The 24,499-nt window shown below is 40.2% G+C and overlaps 1 protein-coding gene across 1 annotated transcript in view; it reads left to right on the top strand.

Annotated features, from left to right (window-relative positions):
- Positions 1-16,220, top strand: part of ABCC4 (ATP binding cassette subfamily C member 4) — a 146,367-nt gene extending 130,147 nt beyond the window's left edge. Inside the window, exons 30-31 of the mRNA XM_032100049.1 lie at positions 6,782-6,916; positions 11,796-16,220. Of these exons, the coding sequence (XP_031955940.1) occupies positions 6,782-6,916; positions 11,796-11,903 (243 nt within the window). The 3' untranslated portion in view covers positions 11,904-16,220. The remainder of the gene's footprint in view (positions 1-6,781; positions 6,917-11,795) is intronic.
- The last annotated feature ends 8,279 nt before the right edge of the window (positions 16,221-24,499 follow it).

Here is a 24,499-nt window from a genome sequence, read left to right as displayed (position 1 = left end):
AACCAGGAGGACATGCTCAGTCATCTGCAACAATATTCCTTAACCTCTTGTAAGGTACAATATCCTTGTAGGTTAGCTACCTTTCTAAGACCCTCAAAAGCTTTATTAAAGAGTGGGATTTTTTTAAACTGCAGTATATCTCATATCATTTCAGGGCTACATTTGAGCCATTCTGCAGTCCTGGTTGAGAAATGTGGCTTTACAGTGATGGAAACAGTCATCACTGATTGACCAAGGCAGAGTTTTGTCAGCACATACGTGTTTTTGTCAGCTGTTGGTAAGCACTGGCACAAGGCCCCTTCTTACCCTCTAAGGCAGGGGTTGAACTTACACTGGTATATCAGATGTTTGGAGGTGAGGAAACTGTACAATACAAGACACATTTGCAATGTGTGGTTAAACAGACTTCTTCAATAAGACACAGAAGGAGTTCATATCGAGTGATTATCAGTAGAGTAAGTCTCATTACTACATATGTAATTGGTATTTTTTCCCCACAACATTCCATCCAGCTTACAGTGGCATGCCATCAGTTGGAGGAAAAGGAGGTTGATTTTTAAACCTCTGCAAGAAGCTTAAAGAAAACTGGCATGAAACAGTTTACCAGGCAGTGCTGCATGCTCAATTTCCCATAAGTTACAGCCAAAGAATAATTTCAGTTTAAAGAAATCCACTATTTCTGATTACAGAACAAGAGGTCTAAAGTTGCCTTTTCTGTGAAGTAGGGGATAAGGGGATACATGTCAAATCCCAGTGACTAGTGAGTGACAAGTTTGGCATTGTTACAGCAAAGTTAAGCTCTGCTGAGGTGAATTATTTGGAAAATCTGAAAATAATAATTCAGATTATGAGAAGGTAGATTCCCAGGTGTGCTCTGCTCTGTTCGTGTACATGAGACCTGAAATATACATTATTTGACACCAAATTTGTCTGCAGTTACTGGTAGAATAATTTGTATAAGAACCCTGAAGGAGCATGGGGAATGTTTTGAATAAACCTGAAGGCTTAAGAAAAATCATAACAAAAAACCCAAGAAAGAACTAAACAAAGCTCCACCACCAAAAATAAAATAAGAGAGCAGACTTTCAAAAGAAAAAAAAAAAGAAAAAAACCCTTTAAAATGGTTTCTGAGTTATACTTGTAGCCTTCTCAATGTGCTTCAGTGTTTGCAAACAAGTTTAGATAGGTTGATATTTATAAATGATTCTTCAGAGAAGTATGTGCATGTTTCTGATCTGTTTCGACAAACCGTGATGAGACAGAAGAGACAGAACATGCTTGCATCTGAACTTAGTGCCAACTGGAGTACAGGCTGTGGACTCTTTCCCACAAAGCTATGTATTGTCTTGGATAAATATATTTCTTATAATATGATGTAACCAGAAGCATCTCCTGAATATTCTCCTCTTCCCAGGACTTTATTGAAGATCATCTTGATGTATGCTCTCTGAGGAAAACATTGTTCAAAGTTGTACTCCTAGCAGAGTTTTGAACTTTAATAATGATTTTGTTGTTTGGTGATGTCTTCTCCAAGTCTAAATTAAATCAGATGTATTCCCAAGGAGATAATTTCCTTGAATTATTTTCCTTTTGAATAGGAAATAAAAACATTTATGATCAACTCTTAAATGTCCCATTTCCCCTCTGGCTTTATGGTGAATATGAACGTGAATAAGAATACTGGTCATTCCTCAATAATAATTGAAATAAATTCCCATGCCCCCCTCCTCTGTTGCTGGACACTTCCAACCTTGGATTGTTTTTTTCTCAGAATGTTTTATAACTATTGTTCTCTTGGTTTGTCTGCTTTTGTTGCTGAAAGTTAGAAAACACAGGATTTAGAACTTTCTTTTTGTATCTATGCATAGCTGTAAGTACATGGTGTTCGTTACAGCGTTTTAAAAGGCCCTTGTTTTTTCTCTCTCTGTGGCTAATGACTCTTCTTTTACATGTATTAATCCACAAAGAAGATTGTAAAATTCACTTACTAAATGAATGTTGGCTTCTCCAAAGTCCTGTGCAACAGAATAATATGGATTACCTGAGGAATCATGAAGGAGAAAAGGTCTTCTCCTGGCTCTGCTGCCTAGGTCTCTGCTGGAAACTCAACTATCTCGATGTAGTATCCTCATTCATTGTTTTGTTTCTCTCTTTTCATGGTGAAATGGATTTCCTGATTTCTTTTTCACTATTTTATGTTTTTGTTTTTGTCTTCCTTCCCCTGCTTTTTTGTCTTGGTTAATACATTAAATTGTGAGGCTATGGAATGGAAATATTGCAAAGCTTGGGGGTTTTGGGAGGGACATACGCAAAATGGGGATAGATACCCTGGTAGGTTACAGCTGAGGCAAAATGTAGTTCTCAAATCTTACCCAAATTTAGTTCAGCAGCATTTTTGCGGCATACTCCTGTGCTAGTTAGAGTTAACATAAACAACACATTTAAATGGCTAATAGTCTTTTCATGTTTGATATTGCAGGTCAAGATCAAATATTTATTTTCTGTTTCTCTGTCTTTCCCTCCCATATTTTAACTGTACTCTTTCTGTCTTATTCTGTGCCTCAAATATCGAACAAAATGCTGTTCAAAGCTATGTTGTCTTCTACTCATCATGGTTCTTAACCTTCTGGAAAGATCACAGCTCAGTCACTGGCCCCGACTATTCAACCAGGATGAAACATTAGATGGAGTAGAGTTAGGTGGCATGTGAGGATTTTACTCAGGAAGAATACACGTTTGAGCCCTGTTTGAACTTAAGATGTCTCTGTATTGCTGCTTGAGTAATGCTAATTTGGATAGCTGTAAGTAAAGATGCTTTCAGCTTTCTCAGGGAGGTGAGCAAATTCCATTGAACAGCAATTTTCCTGCATGCTTTCTTTTGTATGATTGCCAGCAGCCAGTTTTGTAAATTTTGTACTGTTGGAATTACTCTTTCATATGAGAAAATCCTGTTGGAGTCATAAAGATGGTACTACAAAGGCAAGAACAGTGCAAGCAAGGTAAAGGAAGCTGCTAGTGCAAGAGGGTGGAGAATCTGGCCCTGGTTTGCATATGACCACTTTGGGTTTATATAACTCTTTTGTGTTTGTTTTGTTTTACTCTGGGCTGTCTTAAGTATTTCACAGGCAGTTAGCTCCCACAGAATGACAGAGTCTTTATTTTGTGTATTTTACAAAGAGTCAGAGCAAGGGGCTGAAAAGTTGAGTGATTTGTACAAAACCCCTCTCTCTCAATATCTGCACTGAAGTCTATGATGAAATTCCAGTCTGATTCAGAGTCAAGTGCTCCTGTGTGTGTCCTCCATAATCTCCCTGCCGATCTGATTTCGCCAGCTACAAGCGTCTCTGGCTCTTCTGTATCAAGTTCCACTGGTACAACTGCCTTGGAACACATCTGGGTTCGATTCTCTTGTATTGTGCAGTGATAAGCATTGCAAGTCGATCAGAAAATATGTGGCTGGTAAACACCAGATTCCTCCTTTCCTGAATGATTAGCTGGCTTTTTGAAGTCCTAGTGATTGTAATTTGGCTTGGAGTCAGTGAGTAAGAGTATGCAAAGCCTTAGCCAAAGTACCTATTTATTTATGTAAATCTTATCAGCACACATTTCTTCAAAGAAGAGTACCTATCTCTTTGTCTAAGCACTTTTTAATAAATATATAAATATATAAATGTATAACTACCAAATAAATCAGCTTAAACTTTCTCCATTGTCTCATAGATGACAGCAGTTAGTAGAAAGTGTTTTTCCTTGGTGAACAGGGTTTGTAGTGTTCCTGACTTGTAGGAATGATGTTGTCTGTTCAGTTGCATTCTTTATTTTTCATTTCAGATTTTTTAAACAAGTAACATAGCTTGTTTTTCCTATCGTTGTTCTGTCTATCTTCATAACACAAGTTTGGGTTTTATTCCCAAAGAAAGGCTATGAATAGGTTAATGATTTGTTTAAAATGTGGATGGAGTTTCTCCAGACAGAAATTGCTCGCTCTATGCGTTCATCTTCTGGACTTGCTTGTTTAAAACTTGTCAGGGAAGAAGAATTTTTTCCCTTTCCCCAGGTTCTCTGGAGGGGAAAAATTGTCTGTGTTTGTGGTTGTTTCAGATATTTGCAAAATGAATGTTAAAATTGCAATACTGCAGTAATGTATATTTTTTTAAAACCCTCTACTTGACTATTGCAGCTCTTTACTAGTAAGAGACACATTTAGTGAAGATGCTTTTTGTTTCCTCTCTTGAGGAGTGGCTGCATTATCTAGTGCTGTGCTGATAAAAGCTTTACTTAAAGGCAGCAGAGGTGTTCTACTGTGGCACCCTAATTTAAATGTTGAATTGTATATGATAATTCATTGCATTTTTAAGGAAGCTCTCCTTACCTATGACGTACTGTGGCTTAAAAAATATTGTGATAAAAATTAAATATTCAGAGTAAGTGGAATAGGACTAAGTACACTGAAAAGTCAGCATGTTTGCAAGTATACTTCTGCAGGTGAAATACTGCATCTATTAAATTGACTGTATGTTGTGCTGTGCAATATTACTAATATTTAAGATTTTTCCATGAGCACTTCCTTCAGCTGCAATTCCAGACAATACTGGAAATCACTTGCGAAGAAAATTCATTGTATAGGCTGGGTTCTCTAAGTTAAGAGCTTTTGAAAATAGCAAATAACTTCTTGTAGGTTTCTGTGCATACAGTTCATTAAATTAGATGTAATTATGCTGCTTTTTGTTGTCTTGAGTTATTTTCCATTCAAATGCCATGTACTTAATTGAACCGGAAGGGAAGGAGTGGGTCCCTTTTCCCTGGTGCCAGGTCTCTGGTGTCAGACAAATCGACAGGGATCTTGGCAGTGCCGTATTTTCACACTGGTGATCAGCTCAGCTGTGCCCCTTCACTGTGGGTTTTGCCATTTACTGGGGTCCAGGCCACTTGGAGAACTGCTGGGCCCTTGGCTGTCAGGATCTTTGGTTTTGTGGAGCTGCACAGGCAGAGGACATGTTTGAAAGTTTCCTCATAGGACTCTGAATTTACCTCCTAACTTGTTGGAGGTTCTTCTTTCAAACAGAAGTTTGTACACTATTTTTGTTATTTTGGAAGTTGTCCTCACAATACCTTTTATTCATTTCTTTCCTGAAATCAACAGCTTCATTTTTTTAGATCTTCCTTTTTTTCTCATAACTATGTACACCACAGTTGTGGCTTGAGTTACGAGTCCTTCAAGTCCTTTTGTTGTGGCAATATCTTTGTCAATAGCATGCCATGTGTATTCAGTTTTTTATTTATATAAGAACAAAAATATTTTCTGAATTGTTTTCTCACATAAATTCTATCCCTTTTTTTAAAAACTCCATTACTCCTACTCATGGCAGAAGGTACTGAACTTGTGGACTAATATCCAAATCTCTTTCTTGAGTCAATACCATTAATTTATAAGCCAGTTAAGTATTTGAGTGCATTGCATTTGTCAATATTGACTTTTCCCTGCTATTGTGTTTCTCATTCTCCTAGGTTAGTTAGGTGTATCTGAACCTCTGGTCTGGACTTACCTGCACATTTTTGTGTCGTTCGCAGGTTTGTCACTTCTCTGATCCCTCCTTTTTCTGATGACTAACATAAGTAGCTACCACCTATGCCAGAACAATGTGGTTCCCACCAGTTCCTACCTGTTCAGCTTTCTACAAAGAAAACTGCATTGTTTAATTCAAATCTCTTGTTTTCTGTCCAGGTGTTTGAAAAGCTTTGTTCTTTGTAGCACGGTTATTTAGTTACACCACATACCTTTCAGGAAATCCATATAAACCATTTTTCCTTTCATTTTCTTCTGGTGCATTAAAAATTGTATCAGATTTGTGATTGCTAAAACTGTGGAGAACAAATTCTACCTGTGATCTGTGTGTCTTCTTTTGTTTTAATGACTGTTTCAATTAAATTGCTGTCTTATCTCAAAATTTATAGGCTAGTTTAAAATTTCCTTGGATTAATCCTGTAAAGGCTTTTAAAAACGCAAGTTCAATATTTGCTGCCATGCAGTCCTTAAATGAAGTCACTAGTCTGAGAATATTTTCTTAGACGTTCACTCAGCTTACTCTTAATTTTTTTCCTCTATTTTTGACTGTATATATCCTCTGTGATTTATTGGCTTAATGCTTACATAATTTCTCTGTTGTTCTTTCCTTCTCCCTTCCTCTCTTTTTGGGTACCTGTGTCCATGGTGGCATCTCATCTTTTCTTTATGTGGGGAAGAATAGGGTCAGGTTTAAATATCTTTCTAATACGTAGTTGGCAAAAACTGATGCAAGAAATTGTTTATCTTTTCAGCAACACCCTCATTTTCTTTAATTACATCTTCACCTCTAATTCAAAAGACCTACTTATTCTCCTTTAACCATCTTGGTGGTTATTGCGTGGTTTTTACCCACAGCTGTTTACTTCAGAACCCATTTTGGACCTCTTTGTTTCCTTCTTACACAATGAATCTTATAATCTGCTTTGTTGGCTGCACAAACATTGTATTTCCATATTCTGCATAACTTTGCGTTGGATTCCTATAGGTGGAATAACTGTAGGGCACTCTAAAATTGTACAACAGGTCTGTAAACTGAGAAAGTGCTGTACTAGTTTGAAGAGGACAGAATTCATTTTCAGGGTACAAAATTCATCTTAGCACTAAAAGTGCATTTATTTTCCCCTTGCCTATAGTTGCCTTCATTTGGTTTCTAGTCTGTAACATTTAGTTTTTAATTTTCTTATGTTAATACATTGGTTTCTGCTGATTTAACAGGTTTTAGATGCAGGAAGATTGAAAGAATATGGTGAACCTTACATTTTGCTGCAAGAACAAGACAGCTTGTTTTACAAAATGGTGCAACAAGTGGGCAAGACTGAAGCGGCTTCTCTGATTGAAACAGCAAAACGGGTAATTTTAGAAGAAGAGATAATTAAGTTTGTCTCTGCAGTTTGTTTATCTCAAGTTAGCATATTCAGTGTTACAGTAAGCCTTCCACTAAAGGATCTGTCAGTTTTGCAAGGCAAAGCCATAATTTTCCGTGGGATACACACAGACTTCCAAATACGTGTATTTATATACCCCGAGTTGAAAGACTGGATTTCTTGCATCCTTTTGTGTATACACAAAACAGTAACTGTAAATAACATAGGACATACTCATTCATGCTGGGCATTGCTCTTAACTTGCTGTAAAAAACACACTAGGGCTGCAGGATCAAGCATTTATCTGTTATGTCTATATTTTTAAAAGGGTCCATCAGATTTTAGTTGGGCTTCAGTGCCTGTGACTGTACTGTGGTCCCTGAGGGTTTGAAAACATTCCTACTGTTGTGCATTCCCTTACATCATTCTTGTACCCTGGCTCTCTGCTCTGCACACGAGCGGGGTTCAGTTAAGAAACAGCTGTTGAATGTTTTGTCGCCTCCTTGTTCTCTGCAAGTCTCTGTGCCTGATTTACTGCTTACTATTCAAATCCTACTCGGAGTACGGAATTATTAATGTAATTGTGGGCATTCCTCTGGCAATCAAAGTGTTTAAGAGACATCAGTGGATTAATTTTCATAATATGCCTGTGAGGTGAGGGTATATCGTCTCCACTTTTCAGATGGAAGGCTGAAGCAGAGATAAGATAAAAAAGAATGACCTGTGATTGAGGAACTCTTTGACTAGCTTTGGCTTGCTTTCTTTTTCTTGATAATTTACCACACAGAATGTCCAGATCAAGATTTTATATCTCTCAGTGCCAACAAAGCTTCAGCATTGCTTCAGCTGAGATTTGTGCTCAGTTTGGCAGCAGCTTGCTTGGAACTCGTGTAACTTTGCTTTCAGCGTGCAAGTAAGGCACTGGTATTAACCAGGGAGCAACCTAAGAGAGCCTTTTACAGGCAAGAGGCAAAGCTCTTTAGCCTTCATGCTTTCCTTTCTTTAGGTTGCTGGATGTGTGGAGCAGAGCTAGGGGGACACAAAGTCTAAACTGTTACCTGGGGAAACAAAAGACCAATGGACAGGGAACAACACATAAAGACAGGAAACAAAATGGCAGGTGCCTGGCCGCTTTCCAGTAAAAAAATAGACACATTTCCAGCAAGTTGAAAAAAAATGAAAAACTGTGCTGTCATGGAGGCTGTGTGCTCATGTCTGGATGCTATTTTATTGGACTTTTTGAAGAGTAGAGAATAGGTTTGTGTCTGTTCATATTCTCAGATTCTAATTTTTTAAAGAGTTTTTCAAGTAAGGCATTGTAGCTAAGAGCATACACTATGAATTCTTGTGTGGTACAAATTGCAGAACTGAGGAAACAGCTTTGTCTTGAACTAAGATGTGTTATGAGTTCTGCTGTCCTCTTCCATTCAGCTGCAGTGTAGCTTCATTTATTTTCTTATTAGAAAAGAATGGGTTAGCCATGTTTCCTGTGGTATGTGCATGACAATCTGGAGGTTATATAAATGATGTTTAAAAGGGTAGCTTCAAATTCATATGACCATTGTTTGTCTGTAAAGTGAAGGCCAGCTTCCTAAGGCTTGATCTTTGGAAAGGCAAGAGGTGAGGCTGTCCAGCTGTCATCTGTAGAAATTTAGCTGTGTCATGCTGTCGCTCCTTCCTTCCCCAGAGCCCTCCCCAGTTGCACAATTGCATTCAAAGATGATTCAAAATGTATAAAAATAATTGCCTGATGTTACTTGCCCATACAGTCATCTGCAGTTACCACATCAATGTTATGTGATTTTGTACAGGAAGGGAAGAGATCCAGGAACCAGTCTCTGCTGAAATGTGGTTTGATGAAAAAGTTTGCTAACTCCCAGGCTAGAAGGCAGATACAAGCTTTAGCATCTGCCAAGAATGCAAAGCATGGTGCTTATCCACACTCGGCCCAAAAATACAGGAATCAAGAGACTGTATCTCCAGTCAGCAGCTACCCAGAAGCAGAGTTACAGTTCTTTCTGTTTGAAGGACTTGGACAGTTCAGGGGTTTTGTTACTGCTGTCCCTTGTGCTTCACGCATACTTCCAGAGAAGTTGCTTAGTCAGAAGAGCTGATTCCAATGGCTTTTCTTTTTACACTACTAAGTCCGTTGCATGTATTGCTGTTGTTTTCCCACATTCCTGCTGTGGTTACTAAGAACTGTTTTTGTGAAGAGCAGCTTTATTTCTGTTTTTGGAAAACAGCATGCTGCACATAAAAAGAAATGGTAATATGACATATATACATACTTCTCAAAAAGCATTACAGTGGGTTGCTAAGTAAAATGGTTTGGAATGTGGCTATGCTTTGGCAATGATTATTTGATTTATTGTGTTTTGGACATGAATCTTGATTTATTTCAGTATGGACCTGCACAACACAAACTTGTAGCAAAAACTTCTTTCAGAAAGCTGAAACTTTAAATGCATTTTCTGGAAAATTACGGATTTTGCATATATCCTTTAAGTGCAAATTAAGAGGTTTTTCTCCTGTATTTTTTGAAAAGCTTTGTTCTTTGTAGCAAGGTTATTTAGTTACACCAGATACACATCTTTAATTGGGAAGACTAACTTGTACGTATTTAAGAAACATCATTAAAAAAAAAATCTCATGGGCCTCTTAGCAAAGCATTGCAAGAGTGAGCTATTGCTGGAACGTTAACTCAGGCTTCCAGATTGATCCATGTTGCTATTGTATGGCTCACTTGGTCACTCAGTATCCCCATTTTTCGTGCAAATGTCAAAGAATAAACACAGGCACAACTCAAATTGGTGACCGCTGAGTATGTATTAAACAGCCTGTGAGCCTGATGGCAACTGAGTTAGGCTTGACATCGTGAGACTGTTTTTATCTTTGCTCAGTTTACAAGAAGCTGCTAGGAGAAAATCCTATGGGAAAGTGAGAAATAGTCATCAAGCAGTGAAAAAAGAAAAAAATAAAAGTGCTCAATTATTCAGATAAACAGAAGTTGGTGTGTTCTCCCTGCTCTTGGCAGCGTTGAGAGGGGCCTTTCTGCAGGCTTTGGTGGCATCAGGATATGGCTGGGTTTTTCTATCAGTCTGGTTTTGAGTACTTTGAGGAAAAAATAAGGGTTGTTTTATTTTACTTTAAAGCTATGACAGATGTGTAAATATTAAAATACTAGGTGTTATCTCACCTCAGTGATTACTTTTAAAAAGGTTGCAGTTCTGTTGGCAGTGGAAGAGACTTGTATAAAGACTTGGGCATTTAATATCTTGAGGGATTGGGCTCAGGGGAAGAATTGCAATGAGACAGTTGAAAAGCAGCTGCCATTTCATTACATCTCTAGTAATGTGCCAAGGTTTTCTATTAGCTTTCCATTAAAAAAAAAATCACATTCAAAAGCTGCATTAAAAGTATGCCAAAGTTTTATGTTTTAAACCAGGAACGGGATGGGAATACTGAGGCTGCCGTCTGCAGCATGTGTGCAGTCAGCAGCCTCATTAACTTTCCTCTGTTGCATCCGATTGTGACTGGTTACTGAGGAATGCCTCTTAACAGGAGTCCCAATTCTTTTGTTGATTCAAATCAGACTTTAATATTCTTTGAAACTTGTGAAGATGCATATACCCTGTGTTAGTGAGTGTGCACAAAAGATGACAGTGGTACTTACTAGACCATTTTTGTAGAATGACTGTTTCTTTTTTATCCCATGTGTCTTATATATGTATTCGTGTATATGAAAAGGACATTATTATCAAACAAACCAAACTTCGTTGACAACACACTTAAATATAAATTGCAGAAATGTTTCATAAGCTGTACTCAAAGCAGTCTGACTGTGAGACCTAACTCGTGACACGTGTCAGCTTCAGAAGGATAGTGTATTTTCTGTTTTTAAAGACTCAAACAAAACTTCTCACATTCTTCTTTGAAAAAAAATTGTATTTGAAGTCCTTTTTCACCCAAACACATTTTTAGATAAGAGCACACAAGTCTTGACATTATTTCATTTTGTTATGCGCATCTGTCAAGGAACAGAGATATGATACAGCTGCTAAAAACTGATGATTGTGGAACAGTGAAACTTGACAGCATTTCATTTCCTTTATGTTCTGATTATACATTTATCAGGAAACCTATATCTCCTCTAGTTGAGCTAGAAATTGGTAGAATTCAGGAACTCAAAGGCTTGGCAAAGAACTGTCCTATTATTTGGTATCATCTTACGTTTTAGAGAAGTTGCTTGGTTGGGTCATTGTTAAAGCTTTTGCTTCTTCTTTCATTATTGTGATTCACTATCCAGAGATCACATTTCTATAGGCCCTATAACTGCTCTGCAGCACAAATTAAACGCTGGGGTATTTCATACATATACTTCGAAGTTTCAATGGTTGTCAATCATAGTTTGTAAAATATAGGGATTACAACCTGATTTTAACATCCAAATCCATTGTGTTCATTTTATGTGTGAAAATGAGAAACCCTTGTGCAGACGCAAGATTTCACAGCTTCTTTGTCATCCTGTTTTTAATTTATCTCCATGTTTTGAGCTAGTAAAATGATTTTACTTATCAGTTTAATGTAAAGCGATAAAACGTATCTATTCATCTGAATTAACAAAATCTGAGGGGATCTACAGGTTCTGTGGGATTTTTCTCACATTTTGTTATAATGTAAGTTCATATAGTAATTCTACTAATTTTTCAGTGACATACATTTACTGAATGCCACTAACCTGAAGTTCCCGTTGGGATTCCTTAAGGATACGTGTTTGTCTCTACTGTATTTATCTCCAGAAATATTGTTTGAAGCTAAATGGACTTTGGTGCATAATTACTCATGGAATCCAATATTTTTCCTAGGTATACTTCAGTAAGAATTACCCAGAAGTTGTTCAGAATGGTCAGCTTGCTACAGACTCCTCCCTGGATCCTTCCTCAGGATTATGCATAACTGAGACTGCACTGTGATTCCTCATTGCCTTAACTGTTTTCTGTAGAATGTAAACCTAAGATCCTCTAAACTCAGTGACAACATTTGCAAGTGTTAACGGGAGAGGAAAGGGAGGGGGGGCGATTCTTTGCACTGGACATCCTTCCTATTTAATACTGAGAAGAAAATTTTTACTGTCCCTGTTTCTTTAATTTCAGTGCAATATGTTTTTCTTTCCAACTAATTATGTTTGTATTGCTAAGGAAATTACGCAGAATCAGTTTTTATTTGAAAGTTATGTGGTAGAGATCTCTTTTATTTAAACAGGTGCAGGACACCTAACAGGTCTAGTGTGCATATTTGGAGCTTAGTAAAATAATTGGAATGTGTCCTTTTTTTTTTTTAATAGAAATATTTTGAGAGCAAGCAAAACCAAATTTTTTTCACTGTCACTTTAGCATGACAGCTCTGTCTGAACAGCGGATTCGGTAGAGTGCAACTTACTTCTCTAGAGCAACTGTCTTTCTACCTGTCACAAGTACCTATGCAGTTTGGTAGGAAAAAAAACTTGAAGAAGCCAAAACCACTTTTTCATTTTGATAGAAAAGTACTATATACTTATTTTTTTGATAAACAGTTCAAATAATTCTGTTCAAGATGAAGGTAAATATTGGTTTTATTTTGCTAAAATCCAAATGCTGAAAAATCAGTCTCAATCTTCCGTACTTTAGAAGAAAATTACCACATTTGCACTGAAGAAATATTTAAATAATTTAACATACATTCCTCTTTTTACCCAGGTTATCAAAGAAAAAAGGTATTAAAATAACTTGAGGAAATGTTTGAATGACATGTCATTATACCTAAATACTGTGTAGTACAAAGTTATCTTCAACACAACACATTGAAATGTATACATTATTTGCATTTATTGTGCCTTAATATTTGTGCCTTCAAGCCAAAGCTGTAACTGCAGGGTACACAACAAATTCATTAGATATATGTTAAAAATATGTAACTTCAATATGTTTTAAAGTTTTGCATCAGGGGTTCTGTTGAACTTCAGCTGTTTGAAGTTACCATCCTGCCAGAACAGGTAGGAAAATACAACCTGTAGTTTCGAATGGCTGTTGCTGATAGAGAGGAATGCAGTGAGAGAGGGGTTCAATATTCATAAGTTATGTCCTGATTCAGCAAAGCACTTTAACACAAAGGCACTGTTCCCATGTTTAAAAAGTATATCAAGCAAGTGCTGTGCTGCTTCAGATTTTTTCAAATTTAGTGAGCTATTCTTTGAGGTCCAGTAGAAAATGCATCTCTTCATCTCACTTTTTGAAGGGCACAGGAGGGACTAAAAGGCAACAGATTTCTTCAGGATGTGGAAAATATTGTGCTTTTTTAAAAATACTGAAGATGCTTGCTATTACCTTTGTAGTGCCAAACAAGTGTTATTTACCCAACGTTCATCCAGTGGTCTAAAAGTAAGGCAAACACAAATGTTTCTCATTTCAAGCAGTTCTACCAGAATATAATTGAGTCAAATACAAAGTTACTTCTTATTGAGAAGTAAATTGAGGCCAAAGCCTGTGCCTCAGCACTATCACTCATGTTGGATGTTTTCCTGCTTGGAGCCAGCCCAGTGGTGAGAGGTGAGAATCCTTGTTCCCCTGTTGCAGCAGCCTCCCTGCACTGGGGCTTGCTGTCGTGCTGTGAGATCCCAGGAGAGAGAGGATTGTGTCTGCAGTGCCACCAGCCAGCTTTCTGAGGGACAGGGGCGCTTTGGAGCTTGTGGAGCAAACATCAGGCATCTGTGCTTGCTGGTAACTTCCTCTTACATGGTTAGAAATCATTAGGGGGGAGTTAAAAAATGAGATGCTTTTGTCCCTATCGTTTTTTTTGGCAAGTCCTAACACTTCTCCTACAGTGTGTAGCATATTGCCCTGTAACAAGTTCCACTGAGATCAGTGGAGCTGAACTTCACACAGTGCTGTGCAACAGGAGGCTTGTGCTACATCTGGTGATGAATATCAGCCAGCCAGGGGCAGCTAGCAGCCACCAAGCCACGTGGCACAGATGTGCTCTTGTAAGCAGTGCTTATGGCAGATCCTTCTGAGAACACATCAGCCACATCCACTTTTTGTATTGCTTGGCCCTTCTCTGAGCTTCTGCAGTCCACTTAACACAGTGTCCTAGCATACAGTTACCATCCTGTGTGTTCTGTGGCTTGCATTCGTGAATAGTGGCAAGAATTCTGAAGCAATAAAATTCATGAGTAGTGGCTGCATTACACAGGTATGTGAAGATGTGAGGTCTAAATGTGTAAAGTCATGTTGGATAATGCTGGGGGACTGTGTAGCATAAAGGAAGTTCCACCTCATGGCCTTGTCCATAACTGCCTTTTTTGGCAAGGATCCATGGATCCATGTCCAAACTCTGCTTAAGCTTTGCCGTGGAAGGACCTGGTTGGAGTGGTGCAAAACAGAGCTAGGGTGAGCTGACCAGTAAGGCAGTGCACTTCATGGAGTTGGGAGTTTGAGCTCCTTTGTTCATCTTTTTTGAGCAGTGTGAATATATTCAGAATCTGTGTTTTACAATATGGAATTCTTCTTATTCCTGAACAGCTAGTTCTTACAAAAGAGGAACTGTGAGGTATAATACAGAGACTTTTAAATAATTTCAGAGACTAGTAAGTTCTCCTGGCCATACAAAAAACCTTGAGTTTATATTTTTTTATCAGACCCAAGGAGATCTGCATGCGTAAACCAAGGGTATAATTACAGTTTTAGTTCATTTCAGCTCTGAAATGAATCTATGGTAAGTTATATTTCAGAGCAGAACTCCAAAACGCTGGCTGCTGCAGAGTCACTGGTATGAGACCCTGACAGATCTAGCTGTCAGTCTATAAGCTAGAATTAATTTGATCCTGTAGCTTTTTGAATGTGCACAAAAATGTTAGGTATCGCTGAAAATGCTGATTCTGCTTCTTCACGTGTTTTGGCAGGACACTGCTCGCTGTAGGTATCAAATATCAATATAAGACAAAACAAATTTTTTACAAAATCACACTCAAATTCCATAAATTGCTGAGTAGAACAACTGATAGCAAGTCATTCATGTCTGTCATGGGCATTATTTCATCTTTTTGGTTTAAAGCAACAAAAATATTTTATTCAGGAAATTGGTTTTTAGATTCTTTTGTTGGTATTGTTGATAGCTGTTTTGTTCAGATGCTGATTAAGATTGACTGACCCATTTCATTTCAGTGGGGTAAAAACGTGCAGTGTACCTGAATGGCAGAATTCAGATTGCGGGAAGAAAAAGGCCTTCGTGTGGTGAAAGTCTTCGTCTGTTAAATGAATACAATATCTTATCAGCAAGTTGTTTTATGTTTCCTAATAAAGAAAAATTTAAATAGTTTTAAACTTCCACTTTGAAAAATGTTGTGCTTTATTTGGAAATAGCAAAGCAGGTTACTCTTAAGTTGCATTCCTTATTGGGGATCTTGGAAAAAGAACTCAGTCTCCAGAGTTATTCAAGCCTTCAAAATATTTCTTCGCCATGAGGTGCCTTAAAGTATTCCAGAGTCTTATTTCTAATAAATATAATTTTATACAGTAATACGGAAAATTATCAGTTACAGAACTGTTGTTACTTTGGTGTAAAAATCTAGGAACAGCCTCTACTTCCGATCTCAAGAATTGTTTTTCACGCATTTGTTTTGGTATGTCTTTGCTCCTTCTCAGAAGACCACTGTGAGCCAACAAAGCATGTTGGCATTTTCAAAGCCACAGTTCACCAGGATAGGCTATTTCATATTTTGCTTATTTGCTTAAGGACAAAAATTCTCTTTAGTGAACTGCACCATTTTCCAGATGGGCATAATTTTCCATGATACCATTTGTATTGCCCTTTGGAAGAGGGAGGACCTTCTGGGCAGCATCAGTAATCTGGTTGCTTAAGTAATGTTGATAGTTTCTCTTAGCCTTCCCAATACATGTGTGAAATAAGATTGCAAAAAGAATCGGAAGAAATGCTGCTTTTTTTGTTAATATGACCCTTTGAAATATCTCACTTCAAAGTTTGCCTCTTTTTTTGGAGGGGAGAAGAAAGACTTGAAATCACTTCTTTCCTGTGATGGTGATGAGCATGACAGTTTTGCAGAAGATGTGGCTTTCTGTGTATGTTTTACATTGTGTAACAGTGCGCTGCTTTTTCATCATTTTAACTCTGGGTTTGGTTTGGTTTGGTTCTTGCATTTGTTGTAATAATTTGATTTTGGTATTGCTATGGAATTATCTCTTTTGTGGACGTTCACGTGGCAACTGCTGTCATACAATAAAAGGCATTTCTCAGAAGCCTGCCTAAGTCTGTTGTCATTGCAGATGTGTGGCTGAAGGCAGAAGTTACGGGCTGAGCTAAGTCGGGACATGCCTGACATCTCCAAACACCTCTTGGTGGCATTGGTAGCCCCAAGAGCCAAAAATCCTTTACTTGGAGGTACAAAACACAGTAATACATGCCAGCTTGTTTTTACCAGGTGTCTTCAGTCTGAGATCTCTCAGATCACATTACCAAGATTTTTGCTTTAATTGCTAAAAAGTATTGCAAATGGATTTTTAAAAATTGTGATGGAAGACTCACTAAAGTTGAACCAGTGCAGACGGAGTATGGTCTGTGCTTGAACCAGCTGGCAGGCTCACGGGGCTGGACAGTGGAAATGTGGAAGGTCAGTGGACAGAAGTGAGGTGGGTTAGCAGCGTAACTCCAAAATCTGGTGTTACCTCTTAGTCTTGTATTTCTGTCTGATGACTTTGTTGTTGATTTAGCAAGACACTCAAATGGTTTCTTCTGAAAACCATGCAAAATTCCTCCCTATGTCTTCCAGCTGTCTCAAGTACTTCACTCTGCTATTTTGATGCAGGTTTTTTAGTCCAGGATGTATTGTGCATTTGTCAATAATCCCCCAGTGCAGCAAGTTGCAGGACCTGGTGCAATATGAATTGTCACCTGTTCTTTTATACCATGGAATATGTGTTAAGAATTTCTCGTGTTTGTACCAAAAGTCTACCTCACAACCACTATGCAGCTGTCTTGGTTTGCCTCTAAGTGAATTTGGCTTGGGTTGTCACAGCTCAGGTCACCTGTGGGATGGGCAATATCCACCTGGAGCTATATCCTCCCAGAGCAAGCACTTACCAAATGCATGTGCTCCCATGTTAATACAGCAGTTCTCTTTTAGAAGTGGAAGAGGGAGATTTGTTCCCTTGCCTGAAGGAGAGCTGCTGCTTAGTAGCAAAGCCAAAGATGCTTTTTAGGAATCTGCTCACAAAACAAGCATGAATTTCACAAACTCGGTGTTTAAAGCTGGTTCATGGATTTGGAGCACTATTAATGTACAGAAAATCAGGGCCGTACTCTGATGTATGAAATCAGATTTTCACTGTCTGCACCTTGGCACTACTTAACTCCTAAATTGGCCTGGAATCAATAGCTTCATCTGTTTTGAGATACAAAATTCCCTATGGATCTTAGCCACGGATCCAGCACATGCTGAAAAGTACAATAACCTTGAGGAGAAATTGGAGGTAGTCCCACTGCCATTCAGGAGCCAGGGCACATCCTACTTTTAAGTTGCTGGGCTCAACACAGAGGACTGGGATCATATTTGATTTCTTCAAACACTGGAGTTAAAACGTGCACCAGAGCTCTTGCCCCTCTCCTGCATGGGATACCCTGGTTTTTTAGAGCATACTTTTGGGTGTTGTAGGCTTTTCTTAGGCTGAGCTGCTTGGATGTTCTCATCTAGTGCATGACTGAAACATAATATTGAGGATCTTTTTGATGGGACTGTTTGCCATGAGTGAATGATGTGGGGGATTGTTTCCACCGGGGCAAAGGAAAATCCTAGATTCAAGTCCAAGTTCCAGGGAGTGCTTATGCCTTTTATTCAATGATCATCTGTAGAAACACCAGAAGGAGCTGGGGCTTCTATTCCATTCTGTCAGCAGAGCTAGGATGTCGCTGGTCAGCAGGATCCATTTGCTTATGTTCACCTGCTCTATGGCCCCAGTGGGGCGGTGGTGGCCCAGGCTGCAGCTGCTGCCACACAGGTCTGACAGGTCTGCTCTTTGCAGTCAGTGCTTCAGCTGTTGGGCAGCTCTACCAAAGCAAACTCACTTCTCCTGCCTCCCCAAGGATGCTGTTGCCCTGAGCACCATCACTACCATGTGGAGCTCTGCTCTGGATGGGATACTCTCTGTGCCCCGCTGTTCCCACTGCAGCTGCTCCTTCTCCAGTATACAGGCAGTGAGTCTCCCTATAGACCAAGCTGTTCTTGGAATCAATAAAGCTCCTAACAGAAGGGCTCTGGAATACTAGCTGAAGTTTCTGCTTTCACTATACCCAGAGGAAAGAGCTCCCAGTTTATGCAGTTCAAATCACTGTGTTGCAGCCAAGGGGATATGTATCACCTGCTCACACTAACATCTGAATATGGTGCCTGAAGTATGGCTGGTGGATTGTGTCAGGCACATGAGACTTACAAAGAGCTATGGTGCCTATTTCTTTTTTTTTTTTCCTCCCTTTTTCTCTCTCTCTGTTTTTCAGTTTTGGATATTTGCTATGGGGAATTAAAGTGAGGTGGAACAGTGAAAAATAGTTCCCTTTGTTTAATTCCAGTAACCTTTGTACCTCACAGTTCAAGCACAGATAGCAAATAAAGGGAGGAGTTATTTATCCTGAGTATCCTGAAAAAAGCAAATCTTTCTAGTGTTCATGCCAGCTGCCCTTCATGGAGCTCTCTATTTTCCAGGAAAGGACCATAATTATCTTATGGCATTAAATTGAGTTGGGTGGGAAATGCAGCCTCAAATTTATTAGTCGAAGTTTCAATGTCAATAAGAGCTTGTTCTTGAATATTACAGGCCTAGATTTTCTTTTCAATGTAAGTGCCAAGCATGAATAGGACAAGTGAGTGCTGTTGAACTGTCTCTTGAAAACATTGCCAGGATACCAAAAAAGAGGATTTCTCCCCCTCCCTGCCCAGCTGAGAGGATTTTTCCTCATTCTGTACCAGCAGGAAGGCAGCATTGTACCAAGAATATGGACCGCTCTGTGTTTTGGTTGATTTAACATGTATGCACTTTTGCAGAGTAGTGATTTCCTTGAGTGGAGTTATGCAAGTAATTCACCGTGAGTCATTCATGCAGTGAATTAAGTGCCTCTTCCCACAACCAGGTCGTCTCCTAACAATCTTTTTTTTTTTTTTTTTTCTGGAATTACTCAACAAATCCGTTTGCAATTACTTTTAAGCATTCTGTGTAGATCACACATTTATGTATGTGGCTAATGTTTGTTGATTTTTTTTGAGTCATATTCATAATACACCAGAGAAAATACATAGTGTTTTCTCTGTATCGGTTGGTATAAACGTCCGTACCCACAAATAAAAATTTCGTTTTCATCTGGTTTCAGGTGAGCATGTGCCTGTGTGTATCCCTGTCAATAAAACTAGATTTACTTGAATGGTGTGTCACATTATGCATACACATCAACACAGAAGGGAAGGCAATCTGCATTTTTCAAATAGTTTTATGGAAAAGTCTCGGCTGCTTTTTCCAGCAGTAAGTGACAGAGACCATCATGGGCTTGGGAGCAGGAAGATGCCTGTGCACATGCCGAAAGAACATAGAGAGCAGCAAGATGCCTGCAGTCTGCTGGGATGGAGCAGGGCTGGCAGGAGTCTCCCTGCACAGGTTTTACCTGCCTAGGTTCTTTGTGCATTTCTGTGCATATAAGAAGTTGCAACAGACTCTGTGCAGAACCAGTTCAGGTTGCTGAAAGCAGAAAGTGAAAGGCCAAGTGCTGCTGGTAAGCAAGAGCAGGTGTTCATCCTGTGCCAGGCATGGCCGAAGCCCGTTCCCCGCAGGTGTTGTCCTTACAAATGCTCTGGCTGACTTCACCTCTGCCCCATTTGAGTAATCTGGCTTATTTTGGAGGAGGAGGAGCCCTCCAGAAAGGAGGAATTTTTAGGGAGAGCTTCCTAGAGCATAAAGGAATCAACAGTGAGGTTTCCCTCAGAGGTCTCCATCTCGCAGAAAAAAAATTGTTCTTTTCTGCTTTACAGGACATGTGCTGGACCCTGCAGAGCTCATGGATGCTCTGCAAGGAAGGTGTAACAGCCCACAGTGCTTAGGAGGACCTATTAATGGGCTGGGTACCTGGCTAATGGGGATGCCTTTGCTGCAGCCAAATGGAATACTTAATATGTGTAGATCTTTGGGAGATGACTGGGCTGCCAAAAGGAACGGGCAACAAACCAGTTGGAGCTGCTGATGCTGTTGTCACAGATTTACCAGAAAATCTGCTTTTCCTTCCAGCTGCTTTTTTTTTTTTCCTAAAGAAGTGATTATCAGTTCAGCTTTTCCCTGGAAATGATACTGAGGCAAACTTCTATCAGATATTGCTAAATGTAATGTGCCTTTTCATGACTTCTTGGCTCATGATGGCTGCCAAGTTCACAGGATATTTTGGCCGTGTTACTGAAACTGTGGCTTCTGTTGTTCGTAGCTGTTCAGGACTTCCATTTGCTCATCCTGAGGGAACTGTAAGAAAGACTGGCCCCTGCTGTTAAATTGTTTGCATAATTCCTTTTTTCTTTTTTCTTTTTTTTTTAACTGGGAAAGTTGATCTTAGACTGGAAGAAGTATCAGCAATGTTAGAGTTTTAACATGAAATCATATATCTGAGTGATTCAAGATGAGTGTGTCCCTCTTCTCTCATCCATTGCCTTGAAGTTGAGGAAAGTGCTTGATTTCCTACTTTGATTTCTCTGGACGACTCTTAATCCCAAATTTTAGTGAGGAGCTGATTTATTGTCTAGCATCAGGGAGGGGACATTAATTCCATCTGCCACCCAGTGTGCCTGCTTGGAAAGAAAGAAACCTCTGCTGTAGGTAAGATCAAAACCAAAGGGTATAAACTGGGTTGAAATCCATGTGTTCAGGCTGCTTGTCTGGAAAACGCAACTCTACTTCTACTTAACCCTGTAGTTGTCTGGAAAGCCTTGAAACACCTGACTCTCTACCTTGAAGCTCACCCGAGTGCCCAGAACCACACTCCTTGGGGTCTCCAGAGCTGCCAAAACTGGCAGCTCTGTGCCTCATGCCTGCCGGAGCCTCTCTGGCATGGAGAAAACAAGGATTTTACTTGTGTAGGGGCTTGGTGGGCCCTGGTAGCTGTGCCAGGCCCCTCCCCACGCAGTGCCATGGCAGCTCCAGCTCCAAACAACTGCTCCAAAAGATGTGTTAGAACTCTCAGTGCAAGTGGGAGAGGGGCAAATGAGACCCCTGCCTGCTGCCCCCTAGGAAAGTGCCCTCAGGGGCAAGGATGCAGTGCCCCCTTGCTGAAAGCCTTTCCTAGAGTCATGATGCCAAGGAGAAAGGAGGAATTTGGATGCCAGAACCCACAGTCAGCGTGTAAACCTCCTAGGATAACAATTGCCAGGGCAGTGAGGAGGCAGCCCGGGGCTCCCCACTCCCTGGTGACGGCCTCAGAGTGAGGTTTCAGCATTAGGCACACGCTCCCTCCTCGATCTCCCTCGCAGCCCCCTCCGCCCTCCCGAGTCTGAAATTCCTGGCTGTAGAGTGTGGCAGTTTCAAAGCAGGGGTGGAGGAGGCTCCTCCACCCAAGGTAGCCTCCAGCCTGGTTGTTGGGGCGCTCTCATGGGATGTGGGAGCTGTGGGTTTGGGCCCCTGGGGCTGAGGCGGGAGAGGAACCCAGGCCTCCCACTTCCTCAGCATATAATTTGAATACTGAGGCATTATATAATAAAAGCTATCACCACCTTTTCTTCTTCCTGCTTTGTTTTTAAAAGACTGATCTGTGTGGAGTCTTTTGAAAGAAAGGGCGTAGGTACCAATCTCCAGGAGAAGGTTCCAGACAATGGATCCAGGCAGACAGGATTGCCTCCCTCCAGCCTCAAGGGGCTTTTAGTGCAAGAGAGAATTGCAGATACACCCTTGTCCTCCACTTTTCCTGTTGCTTCAATGTAAGCAGCTGCGTGCTCCCTTCAAGAAGATCCCACTGTATCCTACCAGCTCTGTTGTGTTCAAGTCTTGAAGCACCCAAATTCCACCATGAACCACACAGGGGTTCTGAGTGCAGTTCATGAGATGCTGGAGGCCAGATCACGTAAAAGTCAGTGCCCAAACCTCTCCTGAGTTTAACCTTAAATTCTCTACTTAAATCAGCTTGTCAAATCCGGATGAAATGACTTGCCTCTGAAAAAATACTGGGGATAGAGGCTAGATCAAGAGGGACATGCTTATGTAATTGCATAAGCAGGTAAGACTATTTTTGTTGCTTTGAAAACCTTAGAAAACTTTAGACTAGAAATAAATGTCCACAAGTAGCCTTAATCATTGCACTCTGAATACTCATTTGAAATAGTCTTGGCAATCAATTCTGGTGTAGCTCTGGCTGGAAAAGCCCAGACAGTCCCAGATGTCTCTTTGATGCAGGATCACACAAAGATTCAAGTTTCCATTGCTCTGATGAAGCAAGATGTCCCTTGCCCTAACTGAGGGGGAAGAAGTTGCTGTGTACCAAAATATAAATGTGTTGCACATGGTGCTTGTTAATCAATGGAGTCAAGTCTGGAGCAGCATCAACTCTTACAACTTGTACTCAGTGGTGTCATTATACAAATCCATATATCTCTTCATATATCCATATATCTTTCTGTGATACTTGAAAAATCATGGTAGCTGGGTGAAGTCCCTGGGGACTGGAAGTAGGGAAATAATGCACTCATTTTTAGAAAGGGTAGAAAGGAACATCCTGGGAAGCACCAAGCTGTCAGCCTCACCTCTGTGCCTGGGAAAGTCATGGAGCAGATTCTCCTAGCTGTGCTAAGGCATATGGACAGGAAGATGATTCGAGACAGCAACCCCCAGGATAAATACAGTCTGGGAGATGAAGAGATAGAGAGCAGCCCTGCCAACAAGGACTTGGGGGTGCTGGTGGATGAGAGGCTGGACATGTCCTGGCAATGCATGCTCACAGCCATGAAGGCCAGCCGTATCCTGGGCTGGATCCAAAGGAGCACAGACAGCAGGGTGAGAGAGAAAATTCTCCCCGTCTACTCCTCTTTGGTGAAGCCCCACCCTTGTCCAGCTCTGGCTCCTCCAAAGAAGGTCATGGACCTACTGAAGTCAGTCCAGAGGAAGGCCACGAAGATGATCAGAGGTCTGGAGCACTTCTTCTAGGAAGAAGTTTGGGTTATTCCACTTGGAGAAGAGAAGGCCCCAGGAGAACTTACTGTGATCTTTTGGTACTTCAATGAGGTTTATAAGAGAGATTGGGACAAACATTTTGGTAGGGTGTGTTGTGATAGGACATGATGTAATGGTTTTAAACTGAAACAGGGTAGATTTACACTAGACAGAAGGAAGAAATTTTTTACAGTGAGAGTGGCAAAACACTTGAACAGGTTGCCCAGAGAGGGCAGTGGTGGATGCCCTATCCTTGGAAACATTCAAGGCCAGGTTGGATGGGGCTCTGAGTAACCTGATCTGGTTGAAGATGTCCCTACTTCTTGCAGGCATGTTGAACTACATGGGCTTTAATGGTCACTTACAACTCAAACTGTTCTATGATTGTGTGTAACCTGGTTTTGCAGCACTCCATCTGTGGAACTCTATTATTTCCCCTCTTTTTCTAGGCAGAAACCTCACTCCAGGGGGAAGGAGGCCAGCTCATCAGTAGGGTCTTCATGAAAGATGAAAATCTTTCATTTATTGCAGTAGATACTACAAATCAAAGGAGATCAGCAACCAAAACGAAGAAAGGATATCACTGTCCTTGCCACACTTTTATCAAGAGAATTCCCCAAAGGATGGCAAAGGTTCTCTGCAGCCCCTTCATTCACATCTTCATTATCATAAATTGCCAGTGGAGCAATCATTGCAAGGGACACATTGCTCTGAGAGAGGGAATTAAGGCCTTGTCAGCTCCTTGAGATGGTCAAGAAAGCTGAAAGGCATTGAAATAGAAACCTTCCCCAGGATGTCCTGCATGTCTAAGTATACATTTGAGGAAGTCCAACCACAGGAGAAATGGCTGGTTACCCTGGGCCTGGACTGACTGGCCAGATATGATGTTTCATGGACCCTCGGGTAATTTTTGTCAGGTGCTGTGATGAGATGCTGCTCTGATACCATCAGGAGATGCTCATGGGAGAGAAATAAAAGAAAGAAAGCACTATAGAGGATCATTTCAATACCTGACACTCTTACACTTGGCTAATTGTATTTGTTCATTAAGATAAGGATCAGCATTCAGCTTCTTCTACATTTAGGTCAGCCTTCCAGTACATTTGCACTTGCAAGAGAGAGCTGCTTTAATGAGGGATAATGAAACTTGCTACACATTGCATCATAACTTCTGTGTTAATATCATTTACACATGATAAAATGCAAATAGTATTGACCGTCAATGCACAAGCATGCTTAATCCTCTAAGCCCACACACACGCATGTGCTAAAACTAATATCCCTAACAGTAAACAAAGTATACATCTGTGCCTCTCTCTGTCCTCCTGAGAACATTCATTTTCCCTAAACTACAGGGTGCA

Source organism: Corvus moneduloides, chromosome 2 (assembly GCF_009650955.1).
Source record: "Corvus moneduloides isolate bCorMon1 chromosome 2, bCorMon1.pri, whole genome shotgun sequence".
Lineage (NCBI taxonomy): Eukaryota > Metazoa > Chordata > Aves > Passeriformes > Corvidae > Corvus > Corvus moneduloides.
The sequence above is the reverse complement of the archived record's forward strand: the minus strand, read 5'-3'. Positions and strand labels throughout refer to the sequence as shown.